The sequence below is a fragment of the Poecilia reticulata genome, chromosome 9 (genome assembly GCF_904066995.2).
Source record: "Poecilia reticulata chromosome 9, P_reticulata-male-v2, whole genome shotgun sequence".
NCBI lineage: Eukaryota > Metazoa > Chordata > Actinopteri > Cyprinodontiformes > Poeciliidae > Poecilia > Poecilia reticulata.
Window position 1 is genome coordinate 30048902 of NC_088838.1, and position 25427 is coordinate 30074328.

The 25427-nt window shown below is 36.9% G+C and overlaps 3 protein-coding genes and 1 pseudogene across 3 annotated transcripts; all 4 read right to left on the reverse strand.

The window, feature by feature from the left end:
• Positions 1-487: 487 nt before the first annotated feature.
• Positions 488-10046, reverse strand: LOC103469845 (uncharacterized). The gene is made up of 12 exons (XM_008417807.2): positions 9923-10046; positions 8391-9123; positions 8179-8259; positions 8016-8069; positions 7766-7864; positions 5506-7372; positions 4100-4180; positions 3327-3605; positions 3145-3243; positions 2231-2527; positions 1957-2121; positions 488-1369 (listed from the first exon to the last, which is right to left on the reverse strand). The coding sequence occupies exons 2-12, from the start codon at positions 9099-9101 to the stop codon at positions 1065-1067; spliced, it is 4038 nt and encodes a 1345-aa protein (XP_008416029.1). The 5' UTR covers positions 9102-9123; positions 9923-10046; the 3' UTR covers positions 488-1064.
• A 685-nt stretch (positions 10047-10731) lies between these two features.
• On the reverse strand, positions 10732-17074 carry LOC103469843 (nuclear factor 7, brain-like). The gene is made up of 2 exons (XM_008417803.2): positions 16771-17074; positions 10732-13111 (listed from the first exon to the last, which is right to left on the reverse strand). The coding sequence occupies exon 2, from the start codon at positions 12999-13001 to the stop codon at positions 11583-11585; it is 1419 nt and encodes a 472-aa protein (XP_008416025.1). The 5' UTR covers positions 13002-13111; positions 16771-17074; the 3' UTR covers positions 10732-11582.
• LOC103469844 (nuclear factor 7, brain-like) lies at positions 14647-16774 on the reverse strand. The gene has a single exon (XM_008417804.2). The coding sequence runs from the start codon at positions 16636-16638 to the stop codon at positions 15421-15423; it is 1218 nt and encodes a 405-aa protein (XP_008416026.2). The 5' UTR covers positions 16639-16774; the 3' UTR covers positions 14647-15420.
• A 3077-nt stretch (positions 17075-20151) lies between the features above and the next one.
• Positions 20152-23913, reverse strand: LOC145552956 (uncharacterized; annotated as a pseudogene).
• Positions 23914-25427: the final 1514 nt, after the last annotated feature.

Genomic DNA, 25427 nt, shown 5'->3' on the forward strand with positions numbered 1-25427 from the left:
GAACAACAAACCATGTTTACACCTCTTGATGCACTAATTTTTAAGAGAAAAACAAATTAACTATTCAATGCTGCATTTAACTTTTTAATTTAAGCTATAAATTCCTTATATTTACCTTAGATATGTAATGGGCCACTACAAGATGACCTTGAGTTTAAAAAGAAAAAAAAAAGTATCCTATATGATTCAAAAATTCTCTTTGTGGAATCTTTAAATCCCACAAAATTTTAAATGACTAAATTTTTATCTAAAATTAACTGATAACTCACAACTGGGCCTTTTAATATAGTATTTTTCCAAAACATGCAACTAAATCAACAAAGCTATGCAAGAAAGTTTGGTTTTATCAGTTACAAACTAAAATTTATTACGTGGCTGTTTTATACCATAAAAATAAACTTTTGTGGGCTGAGAATGGTGGAAGAAGAGTGGAAAGGTTTTTGATACATGCATTATTCTATGATAATAAAAAAAACATCAATTATAGAATGGTGAAAACTGATGTTTATTATAAAAAAATGCAATTGTGCAAAAGATAATTTCCTCTTCAAAACTTGGTTACAGGGTTCAAAACAAGACCTTTCAGTGGAGTAAAGGTGACTTTTTAAAGTCTAGAAACGCTTACAATATTATTAAATCTGGGTTTTGTAAGCAGAATTCAAACAAAAAACAACTCACTGGACAACCTGTATATCAAAAGCATAAAACTTTCATCTTTGAAATTGAAAATATGCAAACAGAACAAAAGTGCATAATTTATTTCCTTTTTAAGAAAATAAACACATTTATTGTCATAGAATGATTTTTTAAAACTACAGCAATGTAAAAGTCAATCTAGAGGGTCTCCAACTCCAGTCTTGCAACATTTACAGCAACATAACTGAGACTAATGAAACCCTTAACTGGAACAGTTATCAGTTTTTCCAACCTAACAGATTAAGTTAATAAACAAGTTTATGTGAATTAGATAATCAAGATACAAACGTCAACAAAAGTACTTATGTAAGTGGATGAGAATGGAACACATGTTTTTACAAAACATCTTTTTGAACACCAAAGAACACCTACAACTGGTGGTACCGTCTAGAACTCTGCAGAGGCTGGTCCTGCCTGGATTTTTTGGTTTTTGGAGCAGACCCTAAGGAGCCACTCTGTCGCTGCAAAGTAGTGATTCTGTTCCTAACGTAGTCCTTCACGCCTTTCCAAGAGCGGTTCCTTAGAGCGTGAGGCTCGGCGTCGAGGCACCGAACGCAGTCGTCTTTCTGAGGAAGCTTTTGCTTCGTGATGAAGTTCATCAGGTGCTTTTCTACGGCTTGGACTTCTGCTTCGTTCCACGTATTTTTGGATTTCTTTTGCAGACCTGCAGAGGCTGAATAAAACAAAAGGAAAAGAAATAATCTCTAGAATAACTGCTGCTATTAAGAAGAGTACAGAATCAGTCTCTTAAATTAGAGCTTTAATCTTGTTTAAGTTAACTGTTCGTGATCTGAGGAAAATTTTTGACCTTTTTCTAGCTCTTATCAGTCAATCAATCAATCAATCAAATTTTATTTATATAGCACATTTCAGCAGCAAGGCATTTCAAAGTGCTTTACATAATTAAAATAAAAAAAATGTGACAGTGAATAAACAGTTAGAAAGACAAAGATTTTTTTTCTTATGATTGCTCTCCTTTGAATAAAAGGAGATCAATTACATTGATTAATCAAAAAATGGTGACATGAGTTGAGAGAAACACTTGTGATTCTGTGTTATTCAATTTGAAAACCACTTTTAACATAAAGCTAAAAGTCCAGCATTTATGAAGCTCGTTTTGTTAACATCAATCTCACAATTTGCTGTAGTTCACATCCAACATCAAAACGCTGAAAAAGGAGATTATCCTCCTTGCCATGGTGCTACAGACAGACTATCTGGGTAAGATGGGAAATAATTCATTTGCTTTTGTATAAATACCTTTTTCTTTTGTTCTGCTGGTCTTAGCAGGAGCATTCATGCTGCAGCTTGTTGTGGTGGCGTAAGTTTGTGGTAGAAAAAGATTTGATGAACCAAAGCTGCAACTGGAGAACGCATTCTGATGCTCTGGTGGAGGTTGTTCTTCACTTGGAGGTTGTAATCTCCCTGGTAAAAAATAAAAATGAAAATGAAATAAAGCTCTTAATATTTCCAAGAACGCGCAGTTTGCTTAAGAGTGCTACATTTGTTTTGTTGTTTTTAAGTTGGAAATTACCCGTTAAGTTGTTCCCAGAGCTCTGTGATGTCCCCTTCCTGGGCCGGCTCTTGGTTTTTGACGGTGTTTTGGAAGATCCGCTCTGTCTCTGCAGAGCTGTGATCCTGTTCCTGACGTAATCTTTTATGCCTCTCCAGGAGCGGTTCTCCAGCGCACGCGGCTCGGCTTCCAGGCACCGGGTGCAGTCGTCCTTCTGGGGAAGCTTGTGCTCTTTAATAAAACGCATCAGATGTTTTTCTACGGCACAAACCTCAGCTTCGTCCCATTTAGGCTTTGGTTTGTGGAGCAAGTTTGAGCCTGGCGAGAGAAAAAAAGAAAACTCAAATAATTTACTTGATTTTTTTTTTTTATCTTCTAATGTTTAACTTATAAGTTACATAAAACGGGAATAAAATAAAATGAAAAACTAAAAGACTACTGAGACTTCCAATGATCAACATGCACTACATTCACAATCTGCTTTTTCACAGAAGGGTGAACTTCTGATATTTTCATCCACCCAAAAAAGTTTAATTTGTGCTTCTTCCATATGAGATACTAAATCAGATATGAATCAGAGACTTCAAAACGTCTGAACAGTTATGTTGCATTTTATCCAACTTTTATGTAATTTATGTGAGACATACAAAAGCAGAAGACGTAGTACATCCGGACGTAAACAATTACATTTATGAAGTTATGAAAGAAATCATATCTAGAGCACGGCGTACTACGACTTTATTCTTGTGACATTATGACTTTAAACTCATACTTTTTTGTTTTTTTATTTTCTTAGAGTGGCCCTAATATTCCGTTGTTGTAGTAGTAAGAACTACGCAGAAAAAAACAAAAGCAACAAAAAAAAAAAAACTGATTTTCAGCGAAAAAACTGAATTGATCATCAAGACCTGCAGTGTGAACGTTACCATAGTTACCTTTTCTTTTCTGGGACTTTGAGTGACTCGATGCTGAACTGGGACCTGCACTGGGTTTTTCTCTGGCCTCCTGTTCTCCATTTGGAGCCTGTGATGTTGCTGCAAGGTGCACCGTATTTGGCTTTAATCACCGCATGTTGCTCAACCGAAGATGGCTTTTATCAACATAATACAAATGTTACCATAACTCTGCCGTGGCTTATGCTTCTTTTTAGCGGTTCTGCTCTTTGATGGTTCTTTGGAAGATCCGGTTCGTCTTTGCAGAGTTGTGATCCGGTTTCTCACATAGTTCTTCACACCTTTCCACGAACGATTCATCAGCGCGCGCGGCTCGGCATCGAGGCACTGAATACAGTCGTCTTTGTGAGGTATTTTGTGCTTCTTGATGAAACTCATCAAGTGTTTCTCTACGGCCTGAACTTCTGCTTCGTTCCATCCAAGTTTGGCCTGGTTGTTCAATCCTGTTAAAGGGAATAATATATTAAGATGGGTGTCCTTCCATCCATATGAAAATAGATATTACTGGAGCCTCATCAGGAGTTTTAAATTGTGCAGGGGACACATAATCTACATTTAAAACTTGGACTTAAATGTTCTGGTTGTAAAAGCATTCCGTAGTTATTCTGAAATTTTTTTAATTAAAAGAACTGGACTTCTGTTCTTTTGTTGAATACTTTTCCTGCTTTGAAAAACACTGACCTACACCAGCATATTTACCTACTTCCCTACTTCCACCTGTATTAGAAATGCAAGAATGCGTTACTGATTCTCGGTTGAAAATATGAGATGAGGTTCTTACCAAAAGTAGATTTAGTTGCATAAAAAAAGCCTAGTTTTTATTTTCTGAGTTTCTTCCTGTTCTGCTTTGACTTGTTTTTTTCTTATTGCAAGTGTTTTGAATTTTTGAAGCTAAATAAGATTCTAGGAAATCATTGTAATTATTATAAATAAGTACCTTGAGTCTTTGAGTTTTTTAATGCATCAGACATTCTGCAGCCAGTCGCTCCTGTGCGCTGTTGGTAAAACCGCAGTGGTCCTGAAAACAGTGAGAGAAAAACAAGACGTTTCTTTGAAGGCTTTTAATTCCCAAAAACATTTTACCAGGTTTATAACTCACTTTACAGTTATTTATATACAAGCACAACTCTAAATGAATTACCTATTCATAATTAAGTTACTTGGTGAGGTTTTTAAATAAGAGTAATTAATACAATTTTATAATTTTTAATCTATTTAACCAAATGCCATTTTTTAAATAAGTCAAATTTCATAGTCCCTTTACAGTTAAACCAACTGAGCATCAACATTGAAACCAAAGTGAAGATCTAAGGATTTAGTAGTTCTAGTCTAAGCAAATTTGTACATAATCCTGTTTAATACATCCTAAATAAGCTAACTGGAAGTATATAAATATATTTTAAAGGAATTTAATCTAATTTCTGTGGTATGTCCCAAATATTTTTACATTTACAAGATTAAAACCAGGACATATCTTTTTATAAAAAAGTCTCAGAATCGACTAAACAAAAATATCTTGTCTTTTACATTACAAAGTGGTTATATTTTCTAAATCTGTTGCAGTTAAGCCAGCACTTCATAATCAGAAATCTGTTGAGCTTTAGCTGCGATGGATTGGACTTTATTACTCTTAAACATGGTTCTTGTATGAGGATTCACTATTGAAAACCTTCATTTATGCAGAAATTTAGTTACATCTTCTTATTCCAACTAGGGCTGAAACAATTAATCAGAATCAATCAATTATTGAAATGACCGTCAACTAATTTAGTAATCCTTATACAGAACATAGACACTCAAAAATAAAATTTTCGAAGAGAACAGCAAAAATTAAGTTAAACCTGTACATAAAAATATAAATTTTGCACCTAAGAGAAAAAAAACTTTCCCTTTAAATAGTTCACATTCAAAAATCTAAGTGGCATAGTTTTAGACAATTTTTGTAAAAAATTAAATTTCCTTTTAAATACCTTTTGCCAGTTATTAATTGGTTAATCTAAAATATAATCAACAGATCAGCCTTAGTTAATATTATAGTAGAAATGCTTCAAATAAAAAGGATCAAATGTTGAGTTTAGAAATATTTTTTAAGAGCAGATACAGCTTTGGCTGCAAATGATCAAGTGTTCACTAAAGGAATACTGTTGTTGCATTTTAATTATGTTTATTTGCATATTTTAATGCATTTCTAATATTGTATAAAAACGTGCCAATTGTTTTTAATCCAATTAATCGTCAGAGTAATTGATTTGTACAATAATCGTTACCTGCAGCTCTAATTATAAACATTGGATTCACCTGCTAACTTGATGAATTAAATTAGCTCAAAAAGTGAAACATTACCTTCAGACTCCATGACAGAGTCGTCACACATTGTGTCGTTGATTTGCCGCAGAACTTGGATGTCACTATTGGGACCCAAAACCTGCTTGACCTCCTCGTCGTCCAGATTAAGGAGTTGAAGCAACGGTAAAAAATGCCTGCGGAGTTTCATCACCCTCAGGACAGAGGGGTTTTCTGCTCCACATTCTTTGACATGCAACTGAATGCAAGATGACCCTCTCTGAGCAGTCAGCGACTGCTGCCGGGCAAACACGTATGGGTTGTTGCTCAGAATCCCACATTTTTCCCGAACGCTGACCAAAAACTCCATAGACGACTCAAAAGAAGGCTTGAGGATGATGGGGACAACTCTCCCACAGTTCCCTTTGATGGTAACTCTACTGAACAAACCACACAGTTTTCTTTCCATCTTTGAGACGGACACGTCCATGTCGTCACAGACGTCTGATTGTATCCGTGACTCGAAAGCCGCCAGTGAAATCGACGAAACCTCTCCGGGAAGTCTCCTGTTGAAAAGAATCGTCCGAGCCAGAACCGCCCTGGCCAGAGCTGCAAAGTTTTCTGAACAAAGGTTCTCGCGGAGCTTCTTCTCTGCAGCGTGATGAGCCGTTTCCAGGTGGTAATAAAGACGTTTCACATCTTGAGCAGATGGCACTTTGTTTGCTCTTTTCTTCTGCATGTCTTTAATATTTGATAACGCCAATGAAGACACGTACTTGGTCCATTTTTTGTCATACATGGAGAGGAATATTTTGCATGACTCTACCATTTTGGTGTCGCCAATGCTCTTGGCATTGTGCTGTACGATGTTGCAGATTTTCTGAAGATGGTAACCAAGTTTGAGGGCAAGTGACGGTATGTTGTACCGTTTTTTTTCAGGGTCGTATTGCCCCACCACCTTCACAGCAGACACCACAAGTTTAAAGTTGGAGGGCGTAAAGAAATCCTCAAAACTCTTCATTGGGGTCGACTTTTGAGCCTCGAGCAGAAGTCTTGCAACATGTCGAAGGTTTTGTCTTGCGTATTCATGCTGTTTTAGATGACTGACATATTTCTTTAACATTTGCTCTCCGTACTGCAAAATAATCTGGTTTTCCATGACAGTTTCAGTCACGTTGTCATACACCATTGCGCCAATGAGGTTCTTAAACTCCTCACTTATACCTTCACAATTTTTGGTCAAAAGCGCACAGCGTGATATGACTCGCCTTGGTGTCTCGTGAGAGTCGTCTTCCGTCTTAACATTTTCCCTGCACTTTTTCAAATGGAGGTGGATGAGTTTTTTTCCATAGAGTCCATGACAATAAATGCAGTGAACAAAGTCTGTTGCTTTGGAAGAAGTTTTAGTTCTACCTCGTACGGCAAGTTTTCCCTCCCCTGTCTTTAAAACATCTTTGTTATGTTTAAAGTTTCCGTCGTTTGTTAGTTTTTGCCATATCTTTCGCCTTTCCTTTGAGTTTAGAGGATACTGAAATGCAACGGCAACCTCGATCCTGTCGCTGTGGACGTTCGTAAGATGCCTCGATATTTTGGTCACCGGTCTTCCACAAAACAGACAGTAATTTCTCCTGGTGGTAGAGTGTCCGTTCTTTATTCCGGAAGTTCCTATTTCCACCTTTTCATACTTCTTCTCGTTATCTTCAGGTGTCTTTGTTGAAGAAGTGGTATTTTCTTCCTCAGACAAAGAATCTTCTGAATTTTCCTCCCCTTTCACTGTGTCATCCTCCTGACGGCTGGGACTGACACAATCCTCAGAGTTGGAATCGTCCTCAGGCTGGGAATTTGAAAAACTGACTTCACTTTGAGGCACATAATCAGAGCCAGCATCAGAGTCCGCTTCCGACGCGCTGCAACTTTGGTCCATTTCCTGGAAAAGGAAAGAAAGATGGAGCAAAATTAATCGCTAGTTTAAGAAATAGATAATAATGCAGAATATCTCAATTCACCCATTTCCAACTTAAACCATTACACTGCAAAAACACAAAATCTTACCAAGTATTTTTGTTTAGTTTCTAAAACAAATATCTCAGCATATGTGAAATAAGACAAACCAAACTTACAAGTAACTTTTCAGCAAGATACAGGAGTTTGTTTCTAATCAATAATTACTTAATATCGATTAAAAATACTGGCAGATTTTTTTCACTTAACTAAACATTTTCTCTGTCATGTCCCCCAGAGACAAAGTTTTTGTCATAATCTTCATGAAACTGCCTTCGTACAGGTCATGAACAAAGCCTGACAGTAAAACGGTACCGACCTCGGCTCCAGCTGGTGACCCTGGAGATGCCGGCACCGTGTCAGAGAAACTCTGTTTGTCACAGAGTGAAGGTGAGGAACAATTTGCTGCAGGTGGAGACTAAAAACAAACAAAAACAGATAAAAGTTTTCTGTGATTAAGAACTGGACTTCACAGTTGATCTATAACCTTTAAAGAAACCAGCAGTAAACAGTTTACACTAAATATAGAGCTACTTGTTCTTAAATGGTAGTTACAAATTATAACTTACCTGAACATCATTGTTTGAAGGTTCCTCTTCGTCATCTGAAGGCATTGACTCCAGCTTAATAAGAAAAACAAAGCAAAGTTAAAACTACCCATCATCTTTACTTGAAACTGTTGAAACCCGGACAAAAATAACAATAACCGTCTTTTAACCTTTGTATACTTACAAGTTTATCAAGGTTTTCCAGCTGTTTGAGCAGTTGTGCACGCTGATTTAAAATTGAGGAACGTCTTTTGTTGCCTTCAGTCTGAAAGCAAAGAAAAATAAAAAGTATACATGTAAAAAAAAAACCTGCTCAATTATTTAAAATCAAGTTTTCTTTTTTTTTTTTTTAAATATCTTCTGGAGAGATAAACAGTTTAATGATCAAATCCTTACCGAAGGCGGACAACCGTTCTCCTGCAGTGGCGGTTTGTCGACATGACCAGTTTCACCTGAAGGTACCCACTGATGCTGCTCCATGGAAGTTGCTGAATTAGAGATGTTTGAGAATCTATTCCCATTATTTTGTCCTCCAAATGTTGCCTGAGGCATGTTAACATTCGGCCCACATGAGGAAAAACCAAAAGACTGATTTTGAAAACCGTGTGATAAGCCAAGACCAGGCAACTGAGATTGAAACATTTTGTAATTGGCTGTCTGAAGAGGTAAATTCTGGACCCCACAAGGCAGCGGACTCTGGTTTTGCTGGGAAAGAGTCGGTGTAGGAGTTATTTTCGCCTGGTTTGTTGTCTCCAACCCTGAAGGTGTGTAAAGAGTTTGCGGCTCAAAAGTCATCCCATGAGATGCAGTAGTGATGGCGGGATTATGAAAAATTGAGTTGGAAGAAAAAATGCTGTTCATGTTGGCAGCCTTTACCAGGTTGTTGTTTCTGGAGGTTGAGCTGCTCAGATTGTTCATACAGCTCTGATTGGACGTCTCCAGGTGGCCGAACACCGATCTCTGGACGGAGGTAGAACCCAGACTGAGAGCCTGAGAGTTAGTGTGAAGGTTCATGGGAAGTTCTTGAGCTGAAGTAGTGGACCAGCCATTCTGGTCCAACCATGTTGGACACTGTATGTGGTTCTTATTTGCAGCAGAGTTGTCCATCCAGTTAGATGCTTGGAGTCTCCTATTTTATAGCGATGAGATATACAAGAAGAAAAGCAATTATAAGTTTAAATTCTCCACGTGCCTTTACAGTAAACCCAGCTGCAGTTTGTAGCTCACAAAGCAGCTTATTGAGTACCTGAAGAGCAAGAGTTAATACTTATCAGTTCATCTCAGACTCAAGTCGCCGTCTCTGATCATTTTCCTTACATAGCAACATCTTCGTACTGAATCACACTTCGTGAGGTTGCATATTTGGAAAAGGTCAAACGTGTGGTAACTTCTAATTAACATTTTAAGATAAATATCAAGAACTGTAATCAATATCTAATGATTGTAATTACTAATGGTGTTGCAATGTCATTAATAAAATTGATTCTCGCCCAATGATATTAGAATTTAGCTTCCTACCTCCTTATCCTGCAAGGTAAAGCGGGTAAAAACCATTACTAAATGGGAGCTACATTTTCTCCCCTGCTAAATATTTACATTTTGTTTTTGAAAATAAAATTTCTCTCTGAATTTCAGTTTCCGTCGAGACATTTTATGCAAATTTTCTTTTTTTCCTTTTCTGTAAAACTGATATCACCACTCGCTATTTGCAGGAAACAAACACCTAAATATTCAAAGTAAATATAAACACATTCATTCCTCGCGCAGGTGACTGTTAGCTAGCTGCTTCAAAGAGATGCTATTTGCACGATTAGATCTGAACATTTCTGACCTGATAAATATTCCAGGTAGAAAAACCTGCAAAAACAATATGCTAAAATTAAGTCTGGTTATTTTTGTAACTAGTAATTTGAACACTAAACACATACCTGCGAATAACTCGTGTAGTTGTTTTCTTTTTTCCCACCAGCTCAAGTATGCCATTTCCGGTTGACGACTTCTTCTTCTCCTTTGTTTTGATTACAGGCGCGTTATCGCCACCATTTGGTGGAAAGTGGAACACGATGGTTTTTAATTCCTTTTAGATGTTCAATTTGTGCTTTTGATATACAAACACGTAAGCCAAATCCACTCACCATGAATTCAGAACTATTTTAAAATAAATTATTTTAAAGTTGTTTGAAGACTGATGTTTACATTTATGTCTATGTGTTTTTGAGATGTTTCCTTAATAATATGGAGTGATTTAGGTGAATACATTATCTACCTTTCCTGTTGATATTTAACAATTAAAAATATATATTCTGCTGTTTCTCCTTGTTCACAATAATTTCACCATTGAACCCCACCTGCTCATATTTCAAACTTAATATGACATCTTCATCTGCTTTATTTAATTTTTCCTTTTTAAGATTTAAACATTACCCCGGTTGTTTGACCTGTCAACCCTGATATTCAGACACAACAAACTAACAAAAAATAGATTTTTTTTCTTATTTTGTGCTTTCATTGAGTTAAAAACCTCAGATACTCAATTCACCATGATTCAAAAAGTAGTGTCTACAATCCCCTACAGGGGTCGTAAACATTGCCAAAATATTTAGAACCTGGATCATTTAAGATCGAGTCAAAATAGTATCATAAAAAGTGTAAAAGGAGACCAAACAATAAAAACAAATTACTTCCATTTAGTTGCTGTAATATCTAATGTTATATAAAGTCCATTATATCAATGGAATGCAGTTATTTTCTTTATGTACATTTTCAGTAAGAAATAACACATTCAACAGTAGAATTGGTGCAAATATGAGTATAAAGTTACTTCAGGTTTCATCTTTAGAGATCAAAAGCAACACTGAAATTGAAAAATTACTAGTTTGCACCCATCTGGTTTAATTTTTTTTAGCCATTTATGGTAAATGTCTTGTTAAATAAACTTTAACTGAATAAATCCACAAGAAACTGAATAAATCCATGAGAAAAAATTTGATTTACTTCCTTAGTTTAAGAGCAATAATATCATTATCAGTGAAAAAATCTACATAACATTATCCTACACAGATAAGGAGACTCTAAACCTTTAATAAGATCAAATAAAACAGGAGATACATACAAATCCCAATAATCCCCATAATAAACACCATAGTATTAAGCCTGGAGGTCTGACATTAAAATAAAATAAAACATCTGAATCCCTGAATCCTCTTCAGCAAAAATAATCTGTACAAGTATTAAACAAAGCAATGCAAAGAATTTCATCACGCTTTGAAAATCTCATTATGACATTAAAATGAAGAATAGCATCAACCCAACACAACAAACTAATACATAAGCAAAACAAAATAAATGTTTCATATTAAGAAGTGAAAGTTATTTTTTATATAATAGTTACCAGTAAAAGTTCAGGAATTTTAGATAATTGGAAAAGCATTTTAAAAAGTCTACCAGCATTTCCCCATTTCATTTTTAACATTTTATTTTTATGTTTTTACTTAATTTTTTACATTTTGTTGTCGTATTGTACATTTGCATGTAGTATCCACAGATATTTTCTGCTTACTGATACTTGTCATACTCTGGTTTTATTACTCAGGGAGACGTTTTACAGACTTTAACATGAGATGTTTTAACCTCGCCGGCCTTTCCGATGCAGAAGTACGGGAAGAGTTTCTCAGTGAAGGTGTCTCTGTGACTGCAGACGAGACTCCGATCCTCACAGTTGTAGAAGGACACCTCTCCCCCATCGTAGTCCAGATGGATTCTGATCCTCTGCAGATTCCTCCTGACTGTCACCGCCTTGCCCGCACCGTTGGAGTATTTTCCACCGCGATGCACCAGAACAAAAACTCCAAACTTAGCTGAAGCAAATGTCTCTCTCTTTCGGTCGAAGGACTCTTTAACCAAACCAATAATCCAGTCAGGATGATCTCCCACCATTACCTCCCAGCTGTGCTTCCCTGAGCTGTAGCCCTCAGAACCGAAAACGTTGGCGTACTTGATGTTTCTCTCTGGGTTGTCAGGAAGCTGCTGCCATGTTTCTCCACATTTAACACCGGTCAGATCATCGGACAGATACAGACTGGGGTGAGCGGTGTTTGGATCCAGGATGACGGGACTGAACAGGGCCTTCCCCTTCATCTTCTCCCAGACTCTGAAGGACAGGTTGCCCAGGTGTTTGGCCACATCTATCAGCGCGCCGGGAATCACCTGTGGATCTGGCAGTGACCTCTGACTTCTGGCTTTGATCTGAGTAGCTTTATAGGTGCTGAGGAACGGCAAGACAGTTTTGCGGAGATCTTCTTCAATCGCGTAGATACTGTCTGTCAGCAAGGAGATCTGCTCCTGAATCCTGCTGAGAAATCTGTTGATAGTAGTTCCCTTCTGCTCCTCTTCCTTCCTCAGATCTGCCAGTCTGGACTCCTCTTCCTCTTTCAGGAACTGGTGGAGCTTGCTGAACTCTGCCCTGATCTGACTCTCAGTTGTCAACACCTGGATTTTTAGGTGTTCTGCCATTTCGCTGTAGGCTTTCTCTGCTTGCATGTTCCAGTTCCTCTTGTCCTGCAGAGACTTTAAATCAGACCTGAGCAGCACCTTCAGCTCGTTGATCGCCTGGTCTATTGGAACCACTTTGTGGTTTTGGTGGAGAGTGAACTCACACATGTGACACACAGCTCTCTGCTCATCTTTACAGAAGTATTTTGGATCGTCTGGATGAATGCTACACACCACTATTAGCTTCTGCTCTGGTTGGAGCCACGGGGATGGTTCAGGCGCTTGTCTTCCAGCAAAAGAGTCGGCGAGTCCCTTCAGAGTGTAGTTCACAGAGAGGCTTTCTTTTGAGGATCTTCTTCTACAAACGGGGCAGTTTTTGCTCCCAGATTCTTGCCAGAATTTCTGCAGACAGCTGGCGCAGAAGTTGTGGCTACAGCTCAGAGACACGGGATCTTTCAGCGTTCCAGCACAAACGGGGCAGCTCAAAAAACTTTGAAAAACAGCCGACTCAGCCATCTTCTGTTGTCTTCAGGAAAAAGGACTCACAGATTCGTCTGGAGTGTGATATCCTGCGAATGTTGAGGTCGTGTAGCGCTGATGTTCCTGTGGTGGTGGATCGGGTCTGTCTGTGGAAAGAAACGGTTGCATTGCTTTTACTTCAGTGACGTGTCACTAGTCAGACAAGTTGTGTTGTGTAATTGTTTCTCTTGTTCGTTAAAGTTCCTTGTACTCTGAAAGCTGAAAACAGTACAAATAAATACAATTTTTACATTTTTAGCATTTCTTCTGTTATTTTTTACATAAAGACATTTAGGGGTTTAGAATATTAAAGTTTGTGCTAAATTTAACAAACATTCTACAGACAAAGAGTTTGTTTCAGCTCACCACAAACAGGACAGACAGCATTTTGTTCCTTGAGCCGTTTAAAGAAACCTGTTCTGCTTTACTTTCATTGTGAACGTTCCCATCTTTGCGAGCCATCAGGTTAAATGCTGAGTCAAGAACTGCCAGGCTTCAATAATATATCGAGAAACTGTAAAACATAACCACATCCACCTTCTTTCTGAAGTTTACATTCATTCAACATGGGCTTCAAAGCTGCAGTATTTAACTTTAATAAAATATATATATTTATTTATTTTGAATATTTGTTGAAACTGTCACTATGCCGTGACAGTATGGTATGAAACAGATAATCAGAAGCTGTCAATCACTCTGCATGTGGCGCTGCTCATCTCCCCCTCTCACTCTCCATTTACTATATGCTACTCTGCAGCTAGCAGGGCTTTTCATAAATGCTATGGCTAGTTAGCAAGGTCATTAATGTTGGTGGATAAAAGGTTTTCCAGTGGTGGTGAATTGTTTCTCTGTCATTAACACATTTAGCAAAGCATTCAAAGGTTGATTGACAGCTGGAACAACTGTCTTTAATTTCCGTGCTCAGTATTAAACTAATGAAAACGATCAACATCCCACTTCTTCACTTGGAAAAATTTGCTGACATAGTAAGTTTTCCAAATTAATCAGATTGTGAAAACATCTGACGTCCACAGCCCTCTTCAGGTGACTCATGTCGACTTTTCTTAGACATTGAGTAACGTTTCTTCATTCTTTTGTTGAAATATCTTTTCATCTTCAGTTTTCAAGCAAACAACAGAAAGTTTTACGTCAAAGTTCATCAGATTTGTATTTGGATTTTTTATCTACTTCAACAAAACTCTTGTCCAGCTGAATTATGGCTCAAAGTTCAATTTTACTTTCATCTGACGACATCTGAGAAAAGTTTTACAGCCTTACGTCTTTGTCCAGATGTGGAGGAAAAACTATTTTTGCCCCTTGTTGACCACATTCAGGACATGAATTAAATATTTGTAATTTCTTCAGCATTTCTGAGTTGTGCCAATATCTTTTCAACTTTTTTAGTTTTTTTGGAATGTCACTGATTCCCAACAGCTTTTTAAAACAATGTCACTGAATCTCTTATTTGAGGTAAGTTACTGACTGCTCATAACCTCTCCACTAACTTAGCAATACATTATTTTAACTGTTTTTTGTAATCTTGCAATCATGCTGGTATGCTGTTTGTCGGTATGCTATCAGAGTTTTTAATCTGTCTTTTAACTCCTAAAGTCTGAAGAATAAGTTTATAAAATCAAGTAGCTTCATAGACCAATCCAAATCCCTTTTATTCATAAATTACATTTAAAAGCAACATATTAACCAACATGCTGTACAGTACTAAAACAGATCAAGAAATCAAGAAACAAATAATAATAAAATGTAAAAACGAAAACACCAAAAACATAATAAAATTTCAGCAAAAATTGTTTAAAATAAAAACAGAAGCAACTCATATTGTACCAAAAGCCACTGAAAATAATGTTTTTAAGAAATAGACTTAAAAACAGCAAGAAAAGAAGCATGTCTAATATTTAATGCCAAATTGTTCTGTAATATTGAAGCCACGGGTAAAAAGGTCCAACATTCTCTAAGCATCAAGCTAGTGAAAAATAAAAAGCTACAAAATAAATCCTGTATTGATTATTTTACAAACTTCAAGACAGTGTTTGTGTAGGCCAGCTGCCATCTTATGACTGTAAATTATAAATGTAGTAAACATTTTTAAGACCACACACATGCACATTAACGTCTATTATTCCAAGTTATTTCCATTAGTTTGTGATTCAAGGGTTAATAAGTACAGCAGAAATAAAAACAGGAAATAAAACAATGTTTCTGTCTCCACACTGGAATGTTCACATACAACATCAACATAAATGAATGGATCCTCTGGGTAAACCATGTCTGGTTTTAGAAGTCTGAAGGAATCTGCTATAATATTCAACATTATAACTGATGTCAAAGTGTCTTGTTTTCTTCTCAGAATAGAACAAAAACATTTATTTTCAAACATTACGCTCGGTTTATGTGATGCTTAAAAATTAATCTCAGTTTTACAGACTTTGATACTTGTCGGTTCCACTTCTCCAGTTTTTCCAACACAGAAATAAGGCAGGAGTTTCTCAGTGAAAGAGTCTCTGAGGGTGTGGATGTGACTCATGTCTTCGGAGTCGTAGAAGGACACTTCCCCTCTGTCATAGTTCAGCTGGACTTTAATTTTCCTCAGACTCTGCTTCATTGTGACGACATTGGCTTCGCCATCTGTGTATTTTCCATCACTGTGGACTAAACACCAGATTCCATATTTGGGCAAAGCGTCGGTCTCTCCCTTCCTGTCCACAGACTCTTTGACCAAACCGATGTTCCAGCGAGGATGATCTCCAACTTCCACTTCCCAGCTGTGTTTCCCTGAGCCGAAGGCCTCAGAACCAAAAACATTGGTATAGTTAATGTTTCTCTCTGGGTTGTCAGGAAGTTTCTCCTTTGTTTCGCAGCGTCTCACGCTGGTCAGATCATCAGACAGCGACAGCCATCGGCTGGCCGTGTTTGGGTCCAGAATGACGGGACTGAAGTGGACCTGGTCCTTCATCTTCTCCCAGACTCTGAAGGACAGATTGCCCAGGTGTTTGGCCACATCTATCAGAGCTCCTGAGACCAGTTGTGGATCTGGCAGTGACCTCTGACCTCTGGCTCTGCTCAGTGCAGCTTCGTAACCCCTCAGGAATGACAGGTTGTCTTTCTGCAGCTCTTCTTTACCAGCAGAGATGCTGTCTGACAGAGAGGAGATCTGCTCCTCAATCTTCTTTATTTTCTTTTTTATCGTCTTCTTCTTCTGCTCCTCTTCCTCCCACAGTGCTGCCAGTCTGGACTCCTCTTCCTCTTTCAGGAACTGGTGGAGCTTGTTGAACTCTGCTCTGATCTGTCTCTCTGAAGACGACACCTGATCTGTGATGTGTCCGGTCATTTCATCGTATGTTTTCTCCATTTGTTTGTAAATCTCCTTCTTGTCCTGCAGAGACTTTAAGTCAGATTTCAGCTGCCTCTTCAGCTCACCGACCGCTTGTTCCATAGGAACCACTTTGTGGTTCTGGTGGAGAGAAAACTCGCAGACAGGACACACAGCTCTCTGCTCGTCTTCACAGAATAAATGAGGAACCTCTGGATGTTTACTGCACAGCCCCATTTTGACTTGTTTTTTTCTCTCAGATGAAGTTTTCTGTCTTCCAGATAAAGAGTCGGTCAGTTCCTTCATTATAAAAAATCACCCTCTACACTATTAGCTCATCCTTTAGATGATCTTCTTGTTTTTAAAGACAACGGATCTTGAAGCAAATAAAAAAAATCTTCTTGTCTATTGTCTCAAAGCAGCAGTATGTGGACTCACCAATTAAACGTTTCTTCGCCGCTCTGACTCCAGTCCAGCGTCCTTTTCAACAGCGATCCACCATGTTGTGGAGGCGTTTCAGCTCTGTTCAGCAGCGAGGATCATTCCTGTCATTCTGTCTGACAACTCAGAGGCGTCTTACCAGTCAGACAAGCCCTGGTGACACAGATAAATATTTTCCACCTCTTTTGTTCCTGTGTTTTTCTCCCTGTAATTAAAGCTGCTATTTTCTTTAACCGTTTTATTGAATGAGAATAGAGAAAAAGAAGTAAAAAGAATTTGCTAAGAGGCTCTGAATGAAAAAGGTGTGTAGTTTGGTAGTTGTTGAAGCCAGAGAGCATTTCATTCTCACTCCACTGTAAACCCGATAAACAACATTTTTCTCTTACGCTTAAACAGTAAACTGGTTTCAGTGGGTGGAGATAAGAATGTCAGGTAATCCTATGACCAAAATGTGAAAATTAAGTATTTTACTATGAAGACTTTAAAACATAAATGAAAGAAAATAAAATGACTTAACATCAATGCAAATCAAACTATCTATTTATTTATTTATTTACTCATGTATTCATGTATTTATTTCAGTCATTTTAACCTTTCCACACATTAGACAAAAAAGGAGAAAAAACAATGCTGGAAAAAACAAGCAAAAGCAAAACAAGATGAAAAATAGAATAAAAGAATAAGACAAGACTAAAATAGTGTAAGCCGAAAACAGCACAAGTTTACTTTATCATCACTTTTTAAAGCATAATCAAAATCAAAACAGTGGAGCACTTCCTGTATATTTTCTCAAACTTATCTCCAAGAAAAGTCTGTCGACAAATGACATTGATTACAAACATTTCTATAAATATTTTTCACTGTTTCCAAGTTTTAAGATTTAAAACTAAAACCACAAGAAATAATTTCCTAAGTTTTTCTACATTCAGTGTTACATATTTAATATCTTTACTGTATGTAGGAAGAAGGCTAGCAGGTGTTCAGCAGAAGGAAAAGACTCATTAATGCCACATAAATCAAAAGAAAACCCTTCTGGACATTCATGATGATGTGAATCTGAGGAGTCAGATACCAACTCCGGTGGATGTGTTTGCTAATAAAACATGAGGAAGGTTTGCCTGAATCCATTTGACAGCAAACAAACAGGTAGCAGGAAACCCAAAAGGATCTTTTGATTTATGAAAACAACAAAATGATTCTCCGCTCGCTTGAGCCGGTGGAACTGCCAGTGGTGGCTTTGTAAAGCCAAATAATTTTTATACCCTGTGGTTGTATCACAGATACCATTATTTACCATTAACTCTTCACTTCAATCAACATTATGAAAGCAGAAACAAATTTATCATTAGGGATGCAGCTGTAGTAATATTGAGTACCTTAAAGGGGACCTATTCTGCAAAATTCACATTTTGCACATTTTTGTGCTTCTATTTGGGTCTCAACTGTTTCTAAAAACATCACAAAATGATTTTAAAAAAACCTGAACCAACTGTAAATTAATGTTTTTTGGTGTCTGGAAAATGAGTCGCTTCAAAAAACTTCCAAATGTGGGACAAATTTGTATCATTCAGGGGCCACACAAGATCAGTACATGGACCACAAATGGCCCCTTGGCCTCACTTTGGACAACACCTGACTTAGTTTAAGGCTTATTAGTGCAAAAAGCTCTGGGAGACTCTCTGCTGCCATCTGCTGATCAGTTTCAAAAAGTTTTATACCCATTTTTGGCCAGATTGAGTAGTTTTATGACAATGGTTCCACAAAAACTATGACGGAACTATGACGGCGTATTAGAGCCATTGTAGACAGAAAAAAAAGGAAGTGTACATTTTTGCCAAATCAGTAACAAAAAAAAGATCATTCTGAGTTTGAAAAGTTGATTTATTTTTTTTTTCTACAAAAACTCAAAATTTATCTAAAAATTTCTGAGTTTTTCTAGCAAGTAGCAAATTTTCAAAAGGTCCCTCTTTTTTTACTATTTACTCAAGAAGTAAACTAAATTTAACAATTTCATTACTTTCAATACCTCAGAATATCTGGTGGAAGGGATTTAATGTTCGGTTCAGGTGAAGCAGGTCACTGAGTTCGTCTTCAGGTTTTCCTGTTGGGGTGGCAACAGCCGCATTCTGAACTTTGACTATTCGAATGATTTTCAGCTGGACAAACATTGCTTAAGCTGGAACTGTCAGACTAACCTGTTTGCAGTCCACATAACTAAACTGAGAGTAATAAGTCAAAAAGAAAAGCGTGACATGCACACAGTCGAAGGTTTTTCTCATCAGATGAATGTGTAATCAGACAAGCAGCCAGGCGCCTTGGGGAACCATTCACTAAATCGCTTAGGCAAATAAAACAAGATTCACAGGAAAAAAAACACGAGACAAGAAAGGAGTGAATCATCCAGCAGAAGTTGTAAAGTCCATTCAGTGTCAGTTCTGGAGTGTTTCATCAGTGTTTGTATTTTGATTATTTCTTTCATCTTCTTCTGGTTTTGTTTTATATAATTTGGCAGAAAAACTGAGATAATTTCAACACCAATTAAAAAACAGAAAAAGATTAATACTTAATTAAGTTGAGTTATCGGGAAATTGCTGGAACTGAAATTAACTACACCTTCATTTTTATTTACATTATTATTTTATTGGTATTTTACTGTCAAGTTCATTCATATATATTTTTTTAAAGCTTAATTTTGCTTCTTAATTTATTATATAACTGTCTGTAAAGTTGTAATTATTGTGAAGCACTTTGTTCAGCTGAGGTTGTTGGAAATGTGCTTCATAAATAAACGGACTGATGGTGCTTTACAATCACCAGCTGAACATAACATCTTGTTAATTTTTTTGGAGTTTCCAGTGCACTTTAAATAAAACAAAACTAATTTACAAGCAGCTTTTCAGAAAGATCTGGTTTTAAGTCTATATTCCAATGGCAGATTTTTATAACGAGGGAAAAGTATCTTATTCAGCATTTATAATTGTTTTAATTTTGTGTTTTTGGTTACATAAAAATACAGGATCTTAAAATGTTTAAAATACAAATTAAAAATGGTGTAAAAGCACAAAACAACAAATCAATTAGAATATTTCAGTTTTATTATAAAAGGTACCAGAGTGCAGAAAGAAAACATCCAAAGCTGAAATTATTCATTTCATTTGTTAGCATCACAGATTTTACTTCTTGTAAATGTGCTCCTGTTTAAAATGTCGTGCAACAGATTTAAACTTGCTTTAGGATCTTGGAGAAGGTATTTATTAAATACAATTAGATTTGACAAGTAAACTAATAATTTATAAACTAATTATTTTTTTTTTACATTTTGCACCTCCGGGACTAAGTTTGGTGAAAGCTTGAAACAGTATGTAAATTTCCGTTTTGTAAATGTTCTTTTTCCTCTTAAATTATAACCCCTGTCACACATTTTTAAATATTGTGTGGAAGTTGATGGCTTAATACTTTAAACACGAAATGTAAAGTTTTATATTTTACAAGGTCCCAGAATTTCATTCAGAGTAATTCCGTAATAATAAAAACAAAACTTTGAGCTTTCTTTAAACAGAAATCTTAGTTTCACATATTTTGATCTCAGATGTTTTAGCATCACCTGCAGAATAAACGGTAAAATAAGGGAAAAGTTTCTCAGTGAAAGTGTCTCTGTGAGTGCAGATGAGAGTCATGTCTTCAGAGTCGTAGAAGGACACCGTCCCCATGTCATAGTCCAGCTGGACTCTGATCCTCTGGAGACTCTTATTCAGTGTGAGAGTTTTACTAGCACCATTAGTGTATTTTAAATCACGATGCCATAAACACCAGATTCCACATTTTGGTGAAGCACGTCTTTCTCCCTTCCTGTCAACAGACTCTTTAACCAAACCAACACTCCAGCGAGGATGATCTCCCATCTCCACATCCCAGATGTGTTTTCCTGAGCTGAAGCCCTCAGAACCAAAAACGTTGGAGTATTTAGTGTTTCTCTCTGGATTGTCAGGAAGCTGCTGCCATGTGTCTCCATATCTCACACTGGTCAGATCATCAGACAGATGGATCCATCCATTTGCAGTGTTTGGGTCCAGAATGATGGTACTGAACTTCACCTTGTCCTTCATCTTCTCCCAGACTCTGAAGGACAGGTTGCCCAGGTGTTTGGCCACATCTATCAGAGCTCCTGAGACCAGCTGTGGATCTGGCAGTGACCTCTGACCTCTGGCTCTGCTCTGAGTGGCTTCATAACTGCTGAGGAACAACACGTTGTCTTTCTGCAGCTCTTCTTCAACAGCAGAGATGCTGTCTGACAGAGAGGAGATCTGCTCCTCAATCCTCTTCATCTCTCCCATGATAGTCTTCCTCTTCTGCTCCTCTTCCTCCCTCAGAGCTGCCAGTCTGGACTCCTCTTCCTCTCTCAGGAACTGGTGGAGCTTGTTGAACTCTGCTCTGATCTGTCTCTCTGTGGACAACACCTGCTCCTTGGAGTGTTGAATCACATCATCGTATGTTTTCTCCACTTGCAGATCATCAGCTGCTTTTCTCCTTTTTCTCTATCAGATGATCCAGATTTATGTCTTCCAGTAAAAGAATCAGCCAGTTCCTTCAGAGTAAAGTTTACTATTGGAAATTCCTTTGAAGATCTTCTTTTACAGATGGGACAGTTCTTGTTTCCAGTTTGTTCCCAGAATTCCTCCAGGCATCTTGAACAGAAGCTGTGGTTGCAGCTCAGAGACACAGGATCTCTGAAAGTCTCTGAACAAACATGGCATTTTCTCATTTCATCATTTTGGCTCATATTAAACTGTATTTATGACTCGGTAACTATTAAAAACTGTTTAAAAACATATGAATGATAATATTTTCATGGATAAAAATTCTTCAGAGATCAATAGTTTATGTTTTTTATTTCTTTTAGTTATTTTTTTAGTCGGTCACATCAGTGATTTAAACTACTGGAGATTTTTTTTTTTATTGATCTGTAATAAAATCGTTGTTTATCATATCATCTCTTTACCTCTGACTCATTTTTAATATTCCTTCACCGTTCTCTTTCTATTTAACACAATCAGCCTTTGACTAACAGAAAACAAACAGTTCTGGTAAAAAAAAAAAATGAAAATCACTATTCTGGGCTTTTAATTGTTTAGTTGAATTGGTCTTTGGAAAACATATTTTATTACTAACATCATGAATGATCTTTGAAAAGAAAACTTAGGTGCTCAAGTCTTAAATTATTACAGATTTTTCCTCATCCACAAAGAGCTTTAATTATACATACAAGTTTGATATTGTCCTAACAATTTCCTATATTTTGTATTTCCATGGGAAAACTCCACTAAAGTGGAAATATTCATAATAGAATCCTTTTTCTGCTGTTTTATTTTAAAGTAACAGACTTTTTAAAATTGACCCACAATGTAGGAAATGATCAATTTCTATAATTAATTTAAAAAAAAAACAAACATTAAAATTATTAAGTTTGTTTATCAAGGATTTAAAATAGAAAGTTGGTCTGACTACAAATAAAAAACATTGAACTGAAAATGCAAAGTACTTCAGAAAACTGAAAAGTGCAAGTTTAGACTTCAACCAAAATTTTAATCTGACAAATTTTGAGGTTACACATTTTGGTATCAGCCGTTTTTCCAACATTAAAATAAGGGAAGAGTTTCTCGGTGAACATGTGTCTTTTAGTGCAGATGAGAGTCATGTCTTCAGAGTCGTAGAAGGACACGTCCCCCATGTCATAGTCCAGCTGGACTCTGATCCTCTGCAGATTCTTCTTCACTCTGAGAATCTTACCACCGTTACTGTATTTTCCTTCAAAATAAGATAAACACCAGATTCCATATGAAACTGCATCCTTGAACTCTCCCTTCCTGTCAACAGACTCTTTAACCAAACCCACAGTCCAGTGAGGATAATCTCCCACCTCAACCTCCCAGATGTGTTTCCCTGACTTGAAGCCCTCAGAACCAAAAACGTTGCAGTGCCTGGTGTTTCTCTCTGGATTATCAGGAAGCTGCTGCTCTGTGTCTCCACGTCTCACACTGGTCAGATCATCAGACAGATGGATCCATCCATTAGCAGTGTTTGGGTCCAGAATAACGGGACTGAACTTCACCTTGTCCTTCATCTTCTCCCAGACTCTGAAGGACAGGTTGCCCAGGTGTTTGGCCACATCTATCAGAGCTCCTGAGACCAGCTGTGGATCTGGCAGTGACCTCTGACCTCTGGCTCTGCTCTGAGTGGCTTCATAACTGCTGAGGAACGACGCGTTGTCTTTCTGCAGCTCTTCTTCAACAGCAGAGATGCTGTCTGACAGAGAGGAGATCTGCTCCTCAGTCCTCTTCATTTCTCCCAAGATAGTCTTCCTCTTCTGCTCCTCTTCCTCCCTCAGAGCTGCCAGTCTGGACTCCTCTTCCTCTCTCAGGAACTGGTGGAGCTTGTTGAACTCTGCTCTGATCTGTCTCTCTGTGGACAACACCTGCTCCTTGGAGTGTTGAATCACATCATCGTATGTTTTCTCCACTTGTTTGTGTTTGTTCCTCTTGTCCTGCAGAGACTTTAAGTCAGATTTCAGCTGCTCCTTCAGCTCACTGACTGCTTCTTCTATAGGAACCACTTTGTGACTCTGGTGGAGAGAAAACTCACAGACAGGACACACAGCTCTCTGCTCATCTTTACAGAACCAATAAGGAACCTCAGAGTGTTTCTCACACACTGCCTCCTTTTCTTTCTTCTTCTCTTTTTCCATCTCACTTGAAGCTCCATTCTGCTTCTCAGTAAATGAATCAGCGAGTTCTTTGAAGGAGAAATCAATGGATGGATCATCCCTTGAAGATCTTCTTTTACAGATGGGACAGTTCTTGTTTCCAGTTTGTTCCCAGAATTTCTGCAGGCAGCTTGAACAGAAGCTGTGGTTGCAGCTCAGAGACACAGGATCTCTGAAAGTCTCTGAACAAACATGGCAGCTCAGGAAACTTTCAAGTACTGCAGTATTTTCTGCCATTTTCTACTGAAATCTCTCAGTCCCAGAACTCACCAAGTCAAATATTAAATCTTTGTGTTTCCGTCAATTCTCCGACCTTGTAGTAGCGTGTCAGCTCAGTTCCTCTATGTTAAAAATACTTTCACTTTCCTCTCAGTGACGTGTTTCCAGTTAGGCAGGTCGTTGTGTAACCACTTCCAGGTGAACTTTGAGCTTCTCCTTTAGTGCAATAAAATTTCTTTGAACATTTTGTGAACAACTGCTTCAGATTTTAAGAAGCAAATTTCTGATTTTTAAAAAATACAATCTAAATATATTTTAAATGTAATTCAATCACAAAAATAGTACACTCAAAAATAATGTACGTTTATATTACATAAAATATACTTAAGGTATGCTAAGTATAATTTTCGTTGTTCCAAAAAACTGTGTGAAAGTACACTTAGTACACTTTAAATTGAGCTTTAATACAATTTAAATACTATTAAAATACACTAAGCACAAAATTAGTTGTTCCAAAATGTCACACTTTGTTAGCTAATCCTAAATCAACTTCCGTATAATTATCTAGCAGCCCTGAAAAGGAGCATCTAGTTTATTTATTTTTGAACAACATTATTAGCTTTTTATTCTTTTGCTTTTTCCTTTGGTTTTTTATTTTGTTTGTATTTCCTTTTAATTCATGTAAAGCGCTTTGTATTGCCTTATTGCTGAAAATGTGCTATATAAATAAAATTATCTTTACCTAAGTGAACTTGAAGTATACTCATGATTAGTCTGACTTAAAGTCTGCTCAAGTATACTAAAATTTAAGATACTTAATATATGTATCTTTTCACCAGGGTAAGCAACAAAATATATATTATATTGTTTGCAAAAGTCAAAAAGAAAAATGGATCTTCATCATATCATAAAGTACAGTAGGTAACATATATCCTGATTTGTTGTACAGCTGAGTGTTGATGAAACTGTTTTGCTGATGCAATTATAAAAACCTCAAGAAAAATTAAGAAACTCGGTAAATACGCAATGTTTGAAAAAAAAAATCTCTGTCGCCATCATGTGGTAAAATACGGTAAACTTCAAAAAAGTCAGCAAAGTCTGTGATGTAGATTTGAGTAAAAAAAACCTCAAAACTCTTTCAATTAAATTGCCCCGAAACTTTAATGAACTAAACTGGATAAAATCTAATGAACTATATCAACCAAATGTGCACCTAAAATAAGGATATTTTAACTAAACAAATAAACTTGTAGACATGCATAAAAAAATACATGCTTGTACAACTGCTACAAGTTTGCAAAAGATATAAAATATATAGTTGGTTAAATAAGAAGATTAATAATACAATTTTGAAATCAAGATCTGATAGATGTGGCCAAACACCTGGGCAACCTGTCCTTCAGAGTCTGGGAGAAGATGAGGGACAAGGTGAAGTTCAGTCCCAAACAAAAAGAAAAATAGTAAAAATTACCTTCAAAGTTTGATTCTGTTATTAGTTTTTTTTTTGCAAATGAATCTTAAGTAAAACTTCATACTTCACCTTTGAAAACCTAAAAAACACAAAGTTCTTCACAATAAACTTAAACTAGCACAACAATCTAAGGTCCAAAAATAATTTTAAAAAACTAATAAAAAGCCATTTTAGCAACAGATGTGTGTCTTTTAAAAGAGACCA

Coding starts and splice junctions, on each gene's coding strand:
- LOC103469845 (XM_008417807.2), bottom strand. CDS start 9,101: ATGGACAACTCTGCTGCAAATAAGAACCACATACAGTGTCCAACATGG. Junction 7,865..8,015: donor CTTCAAACAATGATGTTCAG/GTAAGTTATAAT, acceptor GTTTGTTTTTAG/TCTCCACCTGCAGCAAATTG. Junction 2,528..3,144: donor AAAGTCCCAGAAAAGAAAAG/GTAACTATGGTA, acceptor TTCTCTCGCCAG/GCTCAAACTTGCTCCACAAA.
- LOC103469843 (XM_008417803.2), bottom strand. CDS start 13,001: ATGGCTGAGTCGGCTGTTTTTCAAAGTTTTTTGAGCTGCCCCGTTTGT.
- LOC103469844 (XM_008417804.2), bottom strand. CDS start 16,638: ATGAAGGAACTGACCGACTCTTTATCTGGAAGACAGAAAACTTCATCT.